Genomic DNA, 14,754 nt, shown 5'->3' with positions numbered 1-14,754 from the left:
CTGTTTGATGCCCAGCTGTGTCTCAGATACAGCAAAAGAATTTAAGCTCCGGTGGAAGGCCAACCCCCTTCATACATGAGCAAGTCCAGTCTGTTTCTACGACAACAGGATGTAAACAGATGGGGTATCACTGTCACCGCTGAAGCCATTCGAGTGCCACTTAAAGTGCCAAGGCGAGAGCTGGTATGAAATGATTGTATTTTATTATCATTTTAGGCACTTTGTCCTAAAAACTTTAAATCTTTTTTGGCAGAGAAAAACCTGATTTCTTGTTTTACAGATGAAAATCTGATCACTTACTGAAGCAAGATTGACATTCGCTATGGTAAAGTAAAAAGTAAAAAAAAAAAAGACATATTTATAGATGAGTGATTAAACCACGTATTTTCTCCAAAGCCCACCAGGAAATCAAGATCCCACAGTTCCAAGTCAGCCAAGAAGACTATGAGCCCAAAGACACCTAAAAAGAGGTCCTCATGTAGTGCCAAAGTCACCACAACCGAGGTGGACATCCTCAGCCCAGCAGCCATGGAGAATATCTACTACATTGCTCACAATGCAGCAGACTGCCTGGAGTTCAGAGGATTTGGGTGGCCAAATTCAAAGAAGAAAAAGAAGGGGACAAAACGAAAGAAAAACTGAATCATAAATTTTGCCAAAGAGAATTTTAACTGCCTTCCAATGGTGACACCTACTGGATGGATTTGAGATGACAGTTTGAGGCAGTAAATAATTAATTCTAGTAAAACTTACTGCATGAGACTTCACTATATTCACCTTTATTGTATGGTTCAGAATGTTTGTACAACAACAATAAAAACTTTGGCAGTTATTGTGAGGTGTGTGAAGGAAAATCTTTATTAACTTTAACTCTAAAATCTGTGGACATATTGAATAGCTTGAGTGCATAACAAAAATGGTCAACCAGCAGTACCATGAAACTGGAATTAAAATGATCCCATTAGTTTTTTTTGTAATATTCTTTAAATCCAGTCTTTGCACTATTTACCTTAGAAAACAGTTTACAAAGAGTATGCTTCTAAAACTAAAGGAAGAACACTGTTCCAGGCACGGCTTATTTTCATATACATGTAACATGGTCAACTCTTATCAAGTGTACAACCATGACATCAAAATAAGCCTTTAAAATAAATAGTTTCTCTGCAGAGGATGTCCATTCTTGCTTGCAACACGGTCCCACTTTGCTCACTCTGGGGGCTTCTTCTTGGCTTCCACATCTTTCTTAAAAGCTTCGATTTTCTTGGCTATGTTGGGCACCTAGAGGAGAAAGATACAAATTACAACTACCAGTAATAAAGTCTGAGAAATGTATAGGTTGTGGTTTGTTAGAGGCACCAAACTAAAACTAATGTAGTGTAAATTAACTGATCTAAAGTACATTTTTCATAAAAAAAAAAAAAAATACAACATTCAGATTTTTGCTGTAAGCTTCAAACTTAAATATCTATTGTAGCCATCTTACAAAGGTGGGAAATAATAGATACAGCCAGGACTGCAGAAAGTGGCACTGAACATGCAGTTGCAAGAAAATATTTGAACCCTTTGGAACAACAAAGATTACTCAGAAAATGTGTTACGATCATCTCAAGTCATAACTTTTACAGCACCTTGGTCATTTTGATCAATTGAGGTCGTTTAAAATGTACTATAGAAATTGAACTTGACAGATTGTAGATGTAAATAAAGACATTCAAAGTCTGGTTACAGACAATTAAATACGGACCATTTACAACAAGGAATGGTAATGATGGAAATCTTTGAAATATTGCACAACTTGCACTGCACACCAACACACTAAAGGGAACAACATGGTTTAAAGCTGCTTTTAGGGAACAATAAATTTAAAATTGTATCAAGAAAAAGAAAAAAAAAAAAAAAAAAAAAAGTGTAGAGACAATAACCCAAATCCCACAAGTAAACCAACCAGAGTCCAGATCATAATCCAACTGAGATGTTCTGGTTGTTCAAAAAAGACATTCAAGAAACACAAAGAATGCAAAAACTTGAAATGTGCACATATACCGTGTTTGTGTTTTAATAGCTCAGTCAGGATGCGTTTCTATACATAGATAAAGGCAACGACCTTACAAAACTGCAGTTTCACACATCAGTCACTGAAGGAATAAAAGGCTCCAGCCAGCATCTATTCACACCAGATACGTTTTGGTTTGGGGTTAGTGGAGCACATGGGTTAAAGTGACATTTTCACTAAATCATTGGGAAAAAAAAAAAAAAATTGTTTGCAAGTCACAAAACACACTTACTTCATAGTTCTGAGCGAGATACATCCCCACAACATTTCCCAAGGTGAAGCCAGCCTGGAAGAAAAACAAAGTTCATTAAAACCCTTTAAACTAGTGTGAAAAAAACAACAACAATTTCACAGGATTCCACAACGTTCTGTGAAAAACTAAGCACACCCCATTCAATAGCCTTGTATTCTGTATTACTTTATCAGTCTGTCACATCGTTGTAGAGGAATTTTAGCCCACTCCTCGTCACAGCGTTGCTTCACTTTATTGAGGTTTGCTGACAATCGTTTGTTCACAGCTCTCTTAAGGTACCATCACCGCATTTTAATCAGGCTAGACTTTAACTGGGCCATTTCATCACATTGAGTAATTCTGTTGTAGATTCGCTACTGTAATCGGGATCATTGCCTTGTTAAATAACACAATTTTGGCCGAGGATGAGATGTCGGAACGATGGCCTCACCCTTCACTATAGACTACTTTAGAGAGGAGTTCACGTACTCAATGACTTCACGCTTCCAGGTACTGTGGCTGCAAAACAAGCCCAGATCATCAGCCCTCCCCTGAGTAATTCCAGTTTCTCTAAGCACTGCACGGTCTGACCTTGGGTGATTTTGCTGGATGATTGTGGCATTGTGAATGCTCTAGAGCAGAAATCTGGCAAACTTCAAAGTTTACACTTCTTGATGATAAATTAATAAAGTGGATTTGACTTGCACTGACAACTACCATGGGATGGATGGATAGATGGATAGATTCTTTGTGGTGGTTGACAGTGACATTTATTCCTAATCATGAAACTCAGTTTCAATTTCAATCCAAACTAGCAGCACTAGCTGCACGGTTAGCATAATGCTAACATTTTTAACTCGGCTAGCTTCGCAACAGACGTCAACTTTTAAGGAAAATAATACAAATATAAAACTTACCAGGAACTGCAGCATGATGAAATACTGAAGACACTAGAGGTAAGCAAACTAACTCAATGGTACAAAAGCATGCAGGCAGGTCAAAGTTAGGAGGGGGGAAGTAGCCGAGTTTCTTGGCGAATGAAGCTAGCTTTTTATCAACAAAACGTCTACGCATGCGCAAGACAACTAATTGTGGCGTCATTTTCAGCGTCTATATGATGTAGTCTTTTCCTTATCCTGAGCCATACGTTTTCGAACATTGGAGAACTACAACTCCCAGCACCCCACAAAATCTCTCAGCCGTCTGGTGGGTGTTGTTGCAATGGTGGTGTCGGAGGGACATTGAATGACTTTGGCTCCATCACGGAAGAAATACGGGTTTATTAGGTTAATTCAGCATTCACGAGCATGGAGGCTCTTATACCCGTCATAAACAAGCTCCAGGATGTGTTCAACACAGTAGGGGCGGATATTATCCAGCTGCCGCAGATTGCAGTAGTGGGGACTCAGGTAAAAGGCTGACTGGGTGCATTTTGCTCAGCAGGCTGTCATGCTAGCCAGATAACCTTGTTTTAATGATATACATGTATGTAGGAGGACTAAGAGAGTAGCATTTACTGCACCGTGATACCGATTCGCATATCAAAATGACGCAAAGGCCGTGTCTGGGAGTTCTGCTAAATTGTCACTTCTTCTTTTTGACAGCTAATAAACAGATACGCAGAGTCTGACCTAACGAGAGCAATTAAGTCTATTTTGATCACCATTAATTATCTCCACATCCTCATCTAGCTTCTGTAGACTAAAACTAGGACATAGCCCGAGGAAGAGGTAGAGGTAGTTTGCTAAAAAATATTTTAAACCCCTGGTTCCATATGTGTTTGAAATTCGTAAATCTTACCCATCACAAATAACTAAAAAAAGACACCTAAGCTATCAAAGAATGAACTAAAAGTAAACATTCTTACCGATTATAAGCTGCTACTACATACAAGCTTGTGCTAAAAGAGGAAGTTCCAAATAACAAGGTTGTATGTACAGGTAGACTGGATGAACCAAATTTCCTGGTTAAATGCTCCATTTCCTGCTGCCTCACTGACCTGATATTCAAATCTTTTGTTTGCAAGGTGCAGCCAGTCAGGAGATTGGCCTTAAAGAGAGGGGAGCTAAAACTGCTTGTTTCAGACAGTAGATGAACTGAAGAGCTACATTAAGGCCCTGTATAGGCTAAATAAGGATAAATTGTGAATGATATAAAGCTGTAAAGCTACCAAGAATTTAAAAATGGGGTTGGAAAAGGGCATAATAGGTCCCCTTTAAACAATAAAACTGAACTATAACAAGCCAACTCTCTGGTGCTTTAACTCATATCTTTTTTTTGATGCACTTCTGCCTGCAGAGTAGTGGAAAGAGCTCTGTGTTGGAGAGCCTGGTGGGCAGGGACTTGCTGCCCCGTGGGACTGGCATTGTAACCAGGAGACCTCTAATCCTCCAGCTAGTCCACGTGGATCCTGGAGACACAAGGAAACATGATGAAGGTGGTATGTACTATGAACTGTAATAACCCTTTTTGGTCTTTAAACTTCTTTTCTTTTTTTTAATACAACACACACACACACACACACACACACACACACACACACACACACACACACACACACACACACACACACAAGGGGGAACGCAAACACATCCTTGTAATCTTTAGTATCCTGTGTGAAAGATTCCCTGCCCCAGTTTTAAAATCCTGTCTCTATCACTGTCTTTCAAACAACTTGCAGATGTCATGGTGTGAAAAGCACTGTACTTCAAGGAGGTGCATTGTACAGGTGTCTTAATGTTTAGTAACCTACATCACCTTCTTAGCTCTACCCCCTCCTCCTCCTCAAAAGCACTACCTGTGATTCCAGCTGCTTTTATTTACCACACCAGTAAATGTCACCAGGCATCAGTCCTCGCATTAACCGCCATCACGCTCAGGCTCCCGCGCAGAGTAGCTTCTTTAATAGCCAGCACCTGTGTCGACCTGCTTTAAGAATGTTTTTATTCTGGTTCACAGGCAGAGACACTGAAGAGTGGGGCAAATTTCTACACACTAAAAATAAGGTATGTGTTATTGTGATACTAAAAAGAATTCAGTCTGCTGAGCCATACTTGTTGTGATATTGTTGTTGTGGTTTTTCTTTACAGATCTACACCGATTTTGATGAAATCAGGCAAGAAATTGAGAATGAAACCGAGCGAATATCTGGGAATAATAAGGTGAGATGAGGGTTGAACATTTTCTAAAGCCCGTGGGGTCATTGAGGATAAAATCATTATAGGATATTTCTTCCTTATTTTGCTTGTCAGAAACCCAACTTTAAACTGTGGGCCACCTACAGTCAAACTAGGAGTTAGAATAGAACAGAATAGAATAAACCTTTGTTATCCCACAGATGAGAAATTTGGGTGTTACACAGCTCTTATAGCAGCGGGAAATATAAAAGGAAGACACAAAGTGATCCTATATACATAAGCAACTGAAGTTTGTATATACAGGTAACAATGTATAGAAAAAAATTGTACGGAGATATGAATAAAATGTACTGTACAAGATAACCAAAAGGATGTTAAACTGTGTTATAGAGTCTGACAGCTGCTGGTAAGAATGACCTGCGGTAGCGCTCCTTCCTACACTGTGGGTGTAAAAAGTCTACTGTTGAACGAGCTGCTCAGTGCTCGTACGGTCTCATGCAGGGGGTGGGAGGTGTTGTCCATGATGGATTATAGCTTAGACAAGATCCTCTACTCCCCAACCTGCTCGATGGACTCCAGCGGACAGTCCAGGACAGAGCTGGCCCTCCTGATCAGTTTGTTGAGTTTCCCCCTGTCCCTCTCTGCCATTCCATCACTCCAGCAGACCACAGGATAAAAGATAGCAGACGCTACCACAGTGTCGTAAAACATCCTTAGGAGTGTCCTGTTCACCCGAAGGATCTCAGCCACCGTAGCAGGTGGAGACGACTTAGACCCTACAATAAGGGTCTAAGTCGTCATTTGTGTTCGTGGACCAGTCCAGTTTGTTATTGAGGTGAACTTCCAGGTATTTGTACTCCTCCACCGTTTCAATGTCCAAACCCTGGATGTTCACTGGTGGCTTCTTGCTGAAGTCAATCTCCAGCTCCTTTGTCTTGCTGGCGTTGATGCAAAGATAGTTAGCAGGCCGTACATACAGTAATAAAAACAGAGAATTAAAATAATCCAGCTGCAGCACAACTTTTAAACTAAATGCTTTGAAAACGGCAAGTGAAAGTGTAACTCTGGTTTAGGTCAGTGACTCTAGAGGGTCAGTGACCCCCCCAGTTCTAAGTTACTAAGCTATTAAATCCACTCTCCACTTTCCTCTTTTCTTGTCCCTCTGCAGGGAATCAGCGATGAACCCATTCATCTGAAGATTTTCTCTCCTCATGTCGTTAACCTCACACTGGTTGATCTGCCAGGAATCACTAAGGTAACATTTGCTCCAGCTCCCCAAGACAAGTCTTTGATCATCGTGCACCCCAAGGGAAATTAATTGTACAACACCTCCTTTCTTAAAAGTTTTATTCATTAAAGAGCACTAAAATGCCTTAAAAAAAGCTTTACCTTATAAGCCTGGTCAGCAATGTTCATTTCTCCATCTGGTCAATGCTTTTGTGTATTTCATATTTGTAGATGGCTGGGAATTAATGTTTTTCAACCGTGTGCTATGAAAGCCTCAGGGTATCCAGGCTTTGATTCTAGCCTCATTAGTTGGTCCCCTCTGGTTGGACGTGTTAATTTGACAAAGTTCCTACTTTGTTGTCTGACTCAAAACAACGGGTGCTGTGTCTTTGCTTGTAATTGGAATTGCTCCTTTCAGGTGCCTGTGGGTGATCAGCCTAAGGACATCGAGATTCAGATAAGAGATTTAATCCTGAAGCACATCTCTAACCCCAACTGCATTATCCTGGCTGTCACGGCGGCTAACACAGACATGGCTACCTCGGAGGCCCTCAAGGTGGCCCGGGAAGTCGACCCAGATGGTAAGAAAAACCAAATGGGAGCCATGTTCTAAAACTAGTAAAATAAGGAGTATTTTAAAGGTGTAATCTAGTGGCAGTGGGTTATGGTGCCCTTTGCGAATGACTGTAATTCATCAGGCAGGAGGACATTGGCTGTGGTGACCAAGCTGGACCTGATGGACGCTGGTACCGACGCTATGGATGTACTGCTGGGCAGAGTGATCCCTGTCAAACTCGGCATAATCGGAGTAGTCAACAGGTCTCACAAACATCACACAAACCGCTACTCATAATGAGTATGATTTCATATCAGAGATGAATAGCTCAGTGGAGATGTCGAGAGAGGAGTGCCACATCAATTTTTAATGCTCCTAGTAAAGGCTAATGTTAGGATCTATTGTTTGTTTTCCTTTATCACTGTCGTGCCATCGAGGGGGAAGATTTAATAAAAACGTTTCAGTCTTTGTGCACATCAATCACCATTAGACTTCTGGGAAAAATACGAGAAAGTACCGTAAAACAGACCTTTTCTCGTAAATGTCTGTTTTGTTTTTTTTTTCCTTTTTCTTTTTTTGGTACGTTTGAACTTTTAGGAGCCAGCTGGACATCAACAATAAAAAGTCTGTGGCTGATGCAATTCGTGATGAACACGCTTTCCTGCAGAAGAAATATCCATCACTTGCCAACAGAAATGGAACCAAGTACCTGGCCAGAACCCTAAACAGGTAAAAGTAACGGCACCCTGATGATTTAGACTTTAATGTCTAAATCACACTGAGACGATGATAGAAAGTTGCATTTTCTTTATCGAGCACCATTCAAAAGCTAGTTGGTGAAGTAGAGCCCAGATGATGTATCTGTTGGCTGATATTGGCCTATTGGAGATGATTCTGTTCTCGGGCCTGTCCTGTATGTGGCCATATGAAAATTAGTTCTAAAAATAAAAACAAGAAGTGTAAATGATGCTTGGGGTAATTTAAAAGTAGCTTTATTACATAGACTGACAGAAGCAGTGGGCTGCTTATATATTACACATGTTACTTCACATGAATGTAGAAAGAAGTAAAGACCAAATTACAAAAGGAAACAGATTAAAATGCAAAGACAGTTAAAGTCATTGCAAATTAAAAATGTGTACCTCCAGCACAAAAGTTCCAGGGCTTCAGGTGATACTTAAAACACCCAGAAGACTCCCAGGCTCCAGGGGGAGAGTGTTCCACAGCGTCAGACCCAAAATGGCAAACACACAGTTCTTAGTGTTACATAAGATGCCTTGCAGACCTAAAATTAAACTACTAATATGCAGACAGAGCCTTGTCAGAATCATTTAGGTTATATTACTGGATAATAGTGATGTATTAATGTGTATATCACTTTAATATTGCAGATGGAGGTTGTTTTTATTTACCTGTGTATTGAAATGTGATTTTCAGATTTATAGAGGGTGAGAGCCTCCTCGTGTCTCTCCCTCTGAGTATGTCCCTGGATATGAGGCGGCATCTGTAGATTCACTACTGATGTACTCTGGAGTTAGACCATTGACTTGAATCCTCAATTAATGGCATCAGAACCAGGGTGATGTTTGGTCATAATGTGTAGAGACAAAAAAATGGTGGTTTGAAGGGCAGCGTTTAAGAGTATATAGTGTTGTTTACTTTGTGTTACTTAGGCTAGATGAGGCTTTTTGTTTGTTAACACCAGCGATTAGTTTGCGTTTGTTTGCAGAATGTGATCATTGTCATATATACTAGAAAATGCCCAAGTAGTGCTTCCTCTGTGAAGATGCTGTCTGCATAGATATGGAGCAGCCCTGGCATTAATTACAGGCATCAGCGCATGTTGCTATTGTCCGTCCTAGAAAAGGTAATGCTCTGCCCTTTGCTGTTGTAATATCAGGCTACTGATGCATCACATTCGAGACTGTCTCCCTGAGCTGAAGACACGGATCAACGTCCTGGCAGCACAGTACCAGTCCCTGCTCAGCAGCTACGGGGAACCTGTGGAGGACCAAAGTGCCACCTTGCTCCAGCTCATCACCAAGTTTGCCACAGAGTACTGCAACACCATCGAGGGCACGGCCAAATACATCGAGACGGCAGAGCTGTGAGTAGTAGTCTCTGTGCCACTCCTCCGACCTGCCACATGGTGACGCTGTTGATCCGGTGCAGGGAGAAATGAGCAAAACAGCTGCATTGGTTTCATCATTTAATATGATCCAAATTGTAAGTTGAGGCACGCACAGCCTCTGCGAGGGAAGAGCTGACAGGAGCGGAGGCCATGGGGTTCACATCACAGCTAATATCCCCCCGCTGCTATTTTTCAGGTGCGGTGGAGCCAGAATTTGTTACATATTCCACGAGACCTTCGGTAGGACGCTGGAGTCTGTGGATCCTCTGGGGGGACTGAGCACCATAGATATCCTAACGGCCATAAGGAACGCCACAGTGAGTCGTCAGCTGTCGCATGATGTCATTAGCATCACTGCAGCTTGTCCTCTCACACCTGCGTTCAGTAGTCTGTTGTAAAACATGATGAAAAACACTTTATCTGTCATACAACTTATCTGTTCAGCACACGTTGCTGACCTGCACTTCCTCCCCTGCCTCCCCGCAATAGGGCCCTCGACCTTCCCTGTTCGTGCCAGAGGTTTCCTTCGAGCTGCTGGTAAAGAAGCAGGTGAAACGCCTGGAGGAACCCAGTCTGCGCTGCGTGGAGCTGGTCCACGAGGAGATGCAGAGGATCATCCAGCACTGCAGCAACTACAGCACACAGGTAGCTAACAGGCCCGGCGTGCACTCAGCTCGCCTTTGCTCGCGTGCAATCATTAACGTTCGTGCCGCTTCACCCCGCAGGAGCTGCAGAGATTCCCTAAGCTGCACGAGGCCATCGTAGAAGTGGTCACCTCCCTCCTGAGAAAGAGACTGCCCATCACCAACGAGATGGTACCGGCGCCTTCACTTCTCTTTGCACGTGTGCATTTATCTCCTGCGGCTGGGTTTTAGCGGCAAGTACAACCACTTTAAGCTGTTTTATTCTCGCCGCAGGTTCACAACTTGGTTGCAATCGAGCTGGCCTATATCAACACCAAACACCCGGACTTTGCAGACGCATGTGGGGTCATGAATAACAACATAGAGGTTCGTACTCACGTGGAAACAATAAACACATTAGATATAGAAAATAAAGTGCATGGAAGCAAAATGATGGAGGCAGTATTTGGAAATTAAGAAGCAACTGATTACACTGAACCCCTGTTGGTGATATTTAATTGCATTTTAGTTCAAGTGATATAGAGCAGGATCGGGTGATCCAGCTCTGTTCAAAACTCACTTATTACCCAAATAATTTCATGCACAGGGTTTTGAATACTGGTCACTTGTGTTTTCAATATGACTCTTTGTGAACTTTGGTAAATATGTTTTTCTAATTTAGTCATTTGAGTTTTTCCTTCATGTCTATTAAATTATTTATATTATAAACAGAATAACTAACAGTGCTACATGATGAAATGTGTTTGAAATGAGCAAAGTGGTTGGTTTCAGACCGAACCCCCCTTTTTTTTTTTTTTTTTCTAATCTTCTTGCCAGTAAATTATTTTCCATATTTTTTTTTTTTCTTTCTAAGAAGTGTCAAAAACCATCAACTGTTCAGACGTGTGTTTTTGTATGTTTCTAGGAGCAAAGGAGAAACAGGATGAGGGAGATGCCCGCTGCAGTTCCCAGGGATAAGGTAAAAGAGAGCGACTGTGTTGTCAAATATAACCGTAGCTCATGTGTTGTAACATTTGGTCGCAGGCTGCAGAGTCCCAGTATAAAGGAGACTTGTGTGGCGTTAATCACTCGGAGCACTGCTGAATGATGATCCGTGAAGCAAATGCTTCGGATAGTTTCCATCAAGGAATTTTATCCCACATCTCTTCTCTCCTCTTGCCTCAGCTTACGACAGCCAGCCTCCTTTTCTTCTGTCTTTCCACATTTCTTCTCAGTGCTTTCTTTTTCCTTCCTCTCCCCCATTCCTGCTCTCGTATTCATGCTAGTCTGTTGGCAAAGGCCCGGCCGGCCCAACTGCGGTGTCTGGCGAGCCCCCTGCGTCTGGAGCAGAGATGGACGGTGCCAAGGTGGGCACACATGCAGCCTGCTGGCTCTGTGCCTGGCTGGCTGCGGGGCTGCTGGTAGCGATGGATGGATGATGGGCATGGTCTGCTGGCATGCACTCTGATCTTTGTCTGCTAATGGCGTGCTCTTATTTTGCTTTCCCTCAGCCTGTGTGGACTTGCACTGACAACTATTGTGTTCCCTGAAGTCTGTTGAACCCAAAGTTTGTCTAACAGAAAAAAAAAAGATTTCTTTCTCTTTCCCTTTCTAACCTCTTAATACTGTATGTGCAGTCTTTTGTTTTTAGATTCCAGACATTTTGAGGTAGAGAATAATCCTACCTCTGCGTACCATCTAATTAATCCTCCTTTCTTTTCTTTTTCTTTTTCTGTAAGCTATGCTAACAGTTCATGTTCCTCAGGGAATAAAGCGTGCTGACTTTGGTGACCCCTTGACTTTTCCTCTTACTTAGTTTGTGACGTGGCTGGGTTCCCCCTTCATCTTAATTGTAGCAGTGTTGAAATTGCTTCACTTTTTCCAAGCATCCCCCTTAGGTGTGCTTTGTTTTTAATCTTAATAAGCATGCTAACCTGCTTTGATAGTGTTGCCATTGATGTCTGAAGTTAACATTTGGCATGGCTTTTGTCATGTTTTCTCTCTAACTTGTTCATTAACAGCACAAAGACATAAACTTTAATTTGATTAATCCGGTCTCTTTTTTTTTAACATGCCTGTTTTGTGTTAGCAGTGCATATGAGTCCTACTTTAACCATCACTTTCTGCAAATGTCATACTGTAATGATATTAAGGGTTCTAGATAGTGGAAAAGCATTTTTATCATTCTTTTTTTTTTTTTTTTTCCCAGGCCCCACCTGCAGGGATTCAGGGGGAGCAGGACGGCACAGGAAGCTGGAGGGGCATGCTGAAGAAAGGGGAGGAAGCCCCAGGCTCAGGACCCGGAAGCCCACTTAAAGGAGCGGTCAACCTACTAGATGTGGTAACTTAACACTGGCCTTCCAGCGTGGCTCGTATTAAACATGACAGTCTATTGAGGGATTAAAACACTAGCCTTCCCTTCTTTCTTCCCTTTTGCAGCCTGTGCCTGTTGCCAGGAAGCTGTCGTCACGCGAGCAGCGGGACTGTGAGGTCATCGAGCGCCTCATCAAGTCTTACTTCCTCATCGTCCGCAAGAACATCCAGGACAGGTAGGCCCTCCCACCTGCTCCTCTTTTGTTTATTGCCATCAAATCCTACATAAAGAGACCAAAAACCAACACTAAGATAGATCTGCTAACAGTGTGTGCAGCTGAAGCCTCATTTCTAGTATTCCCCTTGTCTGCTCGAGCGCCATTGTTGTCCAGAAATCAGAATTTAAAATGCATCAGCGAGCCGCTTTGTTGGATCATTTTTATTAGCAACCAGAGGCACTGTACCTTATTTTCACTAAATCTCTCACATATAATATCTCTGCCTCTTTAAATGCTCAGTAGTGCGCCAAATGAGCAGTAATCTGTTTGTGAATAGTCCAGTAAATGGATTTTAAAAAAGTCTTGTCTGAGTAAAATTTATACATTCACTTCTAGAAAACTAATGAGCCTTTTAAAAAAAAAAGAAATTATATACAGACATTGGTGATGGGAAATTGCGGTTCCCCCACTATACTGAGGTGATCCGGTGGTTCTGCTGATTTTGTGCATGCTTTGTCCCTAGGAGGGAAAGGTCGCTACAAATCAGTTGTTCTGAGTGATTACTGTCATCCTGTGATGAAACATTTCTAATCTCTGGGATCAGGCTGTAAACGCACCCCCGTCCACAGGGCACAAGGTGGGGGTCACTGAATGGTTTATGAGGATGAAAATTATGTAAATCATACGCCTTTGCACACCAAACTTGAGCAGCTGTGAGAATTTTAAGAAAGAAGTGTTTTGCTGTGACGTTTTATGTGACGTCTGTATTGGCGGCCTGTTTCTACACATTAATTTCAGTAGACACAGTGGAAATTTGGAAAGCACAGCGACCGACACTACAGGACATGTAAACACCGTCCTTTAAAATGCCTCCCTTTCCTCTTGGGAGCAGAAAGTGCCCTTTAAAGCTCAGGAAGATTAAATCCATCATATTTAGCTCCTGCTTAAACAGCTCAGTCCTCGGACAGGCATGGCCACCTGGCGGTTCAAAGTCGAGCCACCTCCGTCTGGGGAAACGACGCCATCGCCGGGCCATCTTGCCGCCTTGTTCTCAACCATCTGTTCGGTCTGTTTCCTCTTTCTCTCTCTGCGGCAGCGTGCCAAAGGCAGTGATGCACTTCCTGGTCAACCATGTGAAGGACAGCCTCCAGAGCGAGCTCGTTGGCCAGCTGTATAAATCTGGCCTCCTCAACGACCTGCTGACCGAGTCTGAAGACATGGCCCAGCGGCGTAAGGAAGCCGCTGACATGCTACAGGTAACAGGTTCCTACGTTTGAGCAGTGCTCAAGTTTTCTCCAGTGTACAGTCGCTTCAATACTTGTTCACATTTGTCCACAGGCGTTGCAGAGGGCCAGTCAGGTGATAGCAGAGATCAGGGAAACACATCTGTGGTGAAGGAGAGGGGGGGAAAAAAAACGCATCCCAGGCTGTTACCTCCTCGTCACACCCAAAGGACCGATGCTCCACGCATTCATCATGTCTGAACTTGAAGTTTTAGATTTGCTACCATGAAAATATTCTGATCTCTGCTTCGGTGTACAGAGCTACTTGAAAGGAGCGAAACTCGTGTTGTTCACTAAAAAAGTGTAGTGTTGTCTGGAGCATGTGAAAATGCACTGCCTCTGTTTGCTAACGGTAAAATGTCGCCACCCACGACTCCAGGAGGAACTGAGAGTGCCGCTAAAGGCAGTGCACTTTTCGTTTTCGCCAAAGTGTGGTTAACCAGTATGGAGATGGACATTTGTGCGATGCTGAAATCAAAGTTTTTGAATCCATTTTTTGGCAACTCAGCAAAGCATTTAATATTTTGGTTCCAAGTTATAAACTCAAAAAAAGAAAAGTAATGTATTTAAAATATTCAGCTCCTAATTCGCAGCCTTTTCATTTAAGAGTAGCTGTCACATGTCCGAAACCATCAAACCTCCATCTTAATCTTTGCACTATTATAACTGCACTGTACTGTAAAGCAAGTCCATTAACCTGACACTGTATTGCCATCAGAGTCTTTATTTATTACTGTGTTATTTAAATGTGTGGATAATTTCCAGAGCACTGTAGCAGGACGTCATTTAATTAAGTTTACATATCGCTGCCTATGTGTAAAGAAAATTCATGGTGCACTGTGGTTCTGTGTGTGGTTCCCAAAAGAAAAAAAATAAATAAAAAGTGGTATTTTACTGCCAGTTAATTGGTTTGAATTCATATGTGCAAAGAGTGAGGATTAGTGAAAAGAAAAGAGTGCTTCATTTCTGAGATAATTTAAC

At 42.2% G+C, this 14,754-nt stretch overlaps 3 protein-coding genes across 5 annotated transcripts; 2 read left to right on the top strand and 1 right to left on the bottom strand.

Annotated features, from left to right (window-relative positions):
* The first annotated feature begins 19 nt into the window (after positions 1-19).
* On the top strand, positions 20-1,166 carry smkr1 (small lysine rich protein 1). Its single transcript, XM_026147208.1, has 3 exons — positions 20-183; positions 281-325; positions 397-1,166. The coding sequence occupies exons 2-3, from the start codon at positions 323-325 to the stop codon at positions 640-642; spliced, it is 249 nt and encodes an 82-aa protein (XP_026002993.1). The 5' UTR covers positions 20-183; positions 281-322; the 3' UTR covers positions 643-1,166.
* On the bottom strand, positions 833-3,339 carry stmp1 (short transmembrane mitochondrial protein 1). The gene is made up of 3 exons (XM_026147209.1): positions 3,203-3,339; positions 2,286-2,339; positions 833-1,278 (listed from the first exon to the last, which is right to left on the bottom strand). The coding sequence occupies exons 1-3, from the start codon at positions 3,215-3,217 to the stop codon at positions 1,207-1,209; spliced, it is 141 nt and encodes a 46-aa protein (XP_026002994.1). The 5' UTR covers positions 3,218-3,339; the 3' UTR covers positions 833-1,206.
* Positions 3,340-3,420: 81 nt separating this feature from the next.
* Positions 3,421-14,678, top strand: LOC113009097 (dynamin-1-like protein). Of its 3 annotated transcripts, none has more exons than XM_026147201.1 (19): positions 3,421-3,694; positions 4,584-4,722; positions 5,244-5,290; positions 5,375-5,446; positions 6,591-6,677; positions 7,068-7,230; positions 7,348-7,468; positions 7,803-7,934; positions 9,106-9,312; positions 9,533-9,653; positions 9,826-9,981; positions 10,062-10,151; positions 10,254-10,346; positions 10,885-10,938; positions 11,246-11,326; positions 12,169-12,300; positions 12,399-12,508; positions 13,587-13,746; positions 13,829-14,678. In XM_026147201.1, the coding sequence occupies exons 1-19, from the start codon at positions 3,593-3,595 to the stop codon at positions 13,883-13,885; spliced, it is 2,124 nt and encodes a 707-aa protein (XP_026002986.1). In that variant the 5' UTR covers positions 3,421-3,592; the 3' UTR covers positions 13,886-14,678. The 3 variants fall into 3 exon arrangements, with proteins under 3 accessions (XP_026002986.1, XP_026002985.1, XP_026002987.1); XM_026147200.1 differs by having other exon boundaries at positions 4,584-4,725; XM_026147202.1 differs by lacking the exon at positions 11,246-11,326 and having other exon boundaries at positions 4,584-4,725.
* Positions 14,679-14,754: the final 76 nt, after the last annotated feature.

Source organism: Astatotilapia calliptera, chromosome 17, assembly GCF_900246225.1.
Source record: "Astatotilapia calliptera chromosome 17, fAstCal1.2, whole genome shotgun sequence".
Classification (NCBI taxonomy): domain Eukaryota; kingdom Metazoa; phylum Chordata; class Actinopteri; order Cichliformes; family Cichlidae; genus Astatotilapia; species Astatotilapia calliptera.
This window is presented reverse-complemented; position numbering and strand designations above follow the sequence as displayed.

What these genes read in the sequence shown, in the direction of transcription:
- LOC113009097 (XM_026147200.1), top strand. Translation starts at nt 3,593, where the DNA reads ATGGAGGCTCTTATACCCGTCATAAACAAGCTCCAGGATGTGTTCAAC. An exon ending in CGGCCATAAGGAACGCCACA is followed by an intron (nt 9,654 to 9,825) that starts GTGAGTCGTCAG and finishes TCCCCGCAATAG; the next exon opens with GGCCCTCGACCTTCCCTGTT. An exon ending in GCAGCAACTACAGCACACAG is followed by an intron (nt 9,982 to 10,061) that starts GTAGCTAACAGG and finishes TTCACCCCGCAG; the next exon opens with GAGCTGCAGAGATTCCCTAA.
- stmp1 (XM_026147209.1), bottom strand. An exon ending in ATCTCGCTCAGAACTATGAA is followed by an intron (nt 1,279 to 2,285) that starts GTAAGTGTGTTT and finishes TTTCTCCTCTAG; the next exon opens with GTGCCCAACATAGCCAAGAA.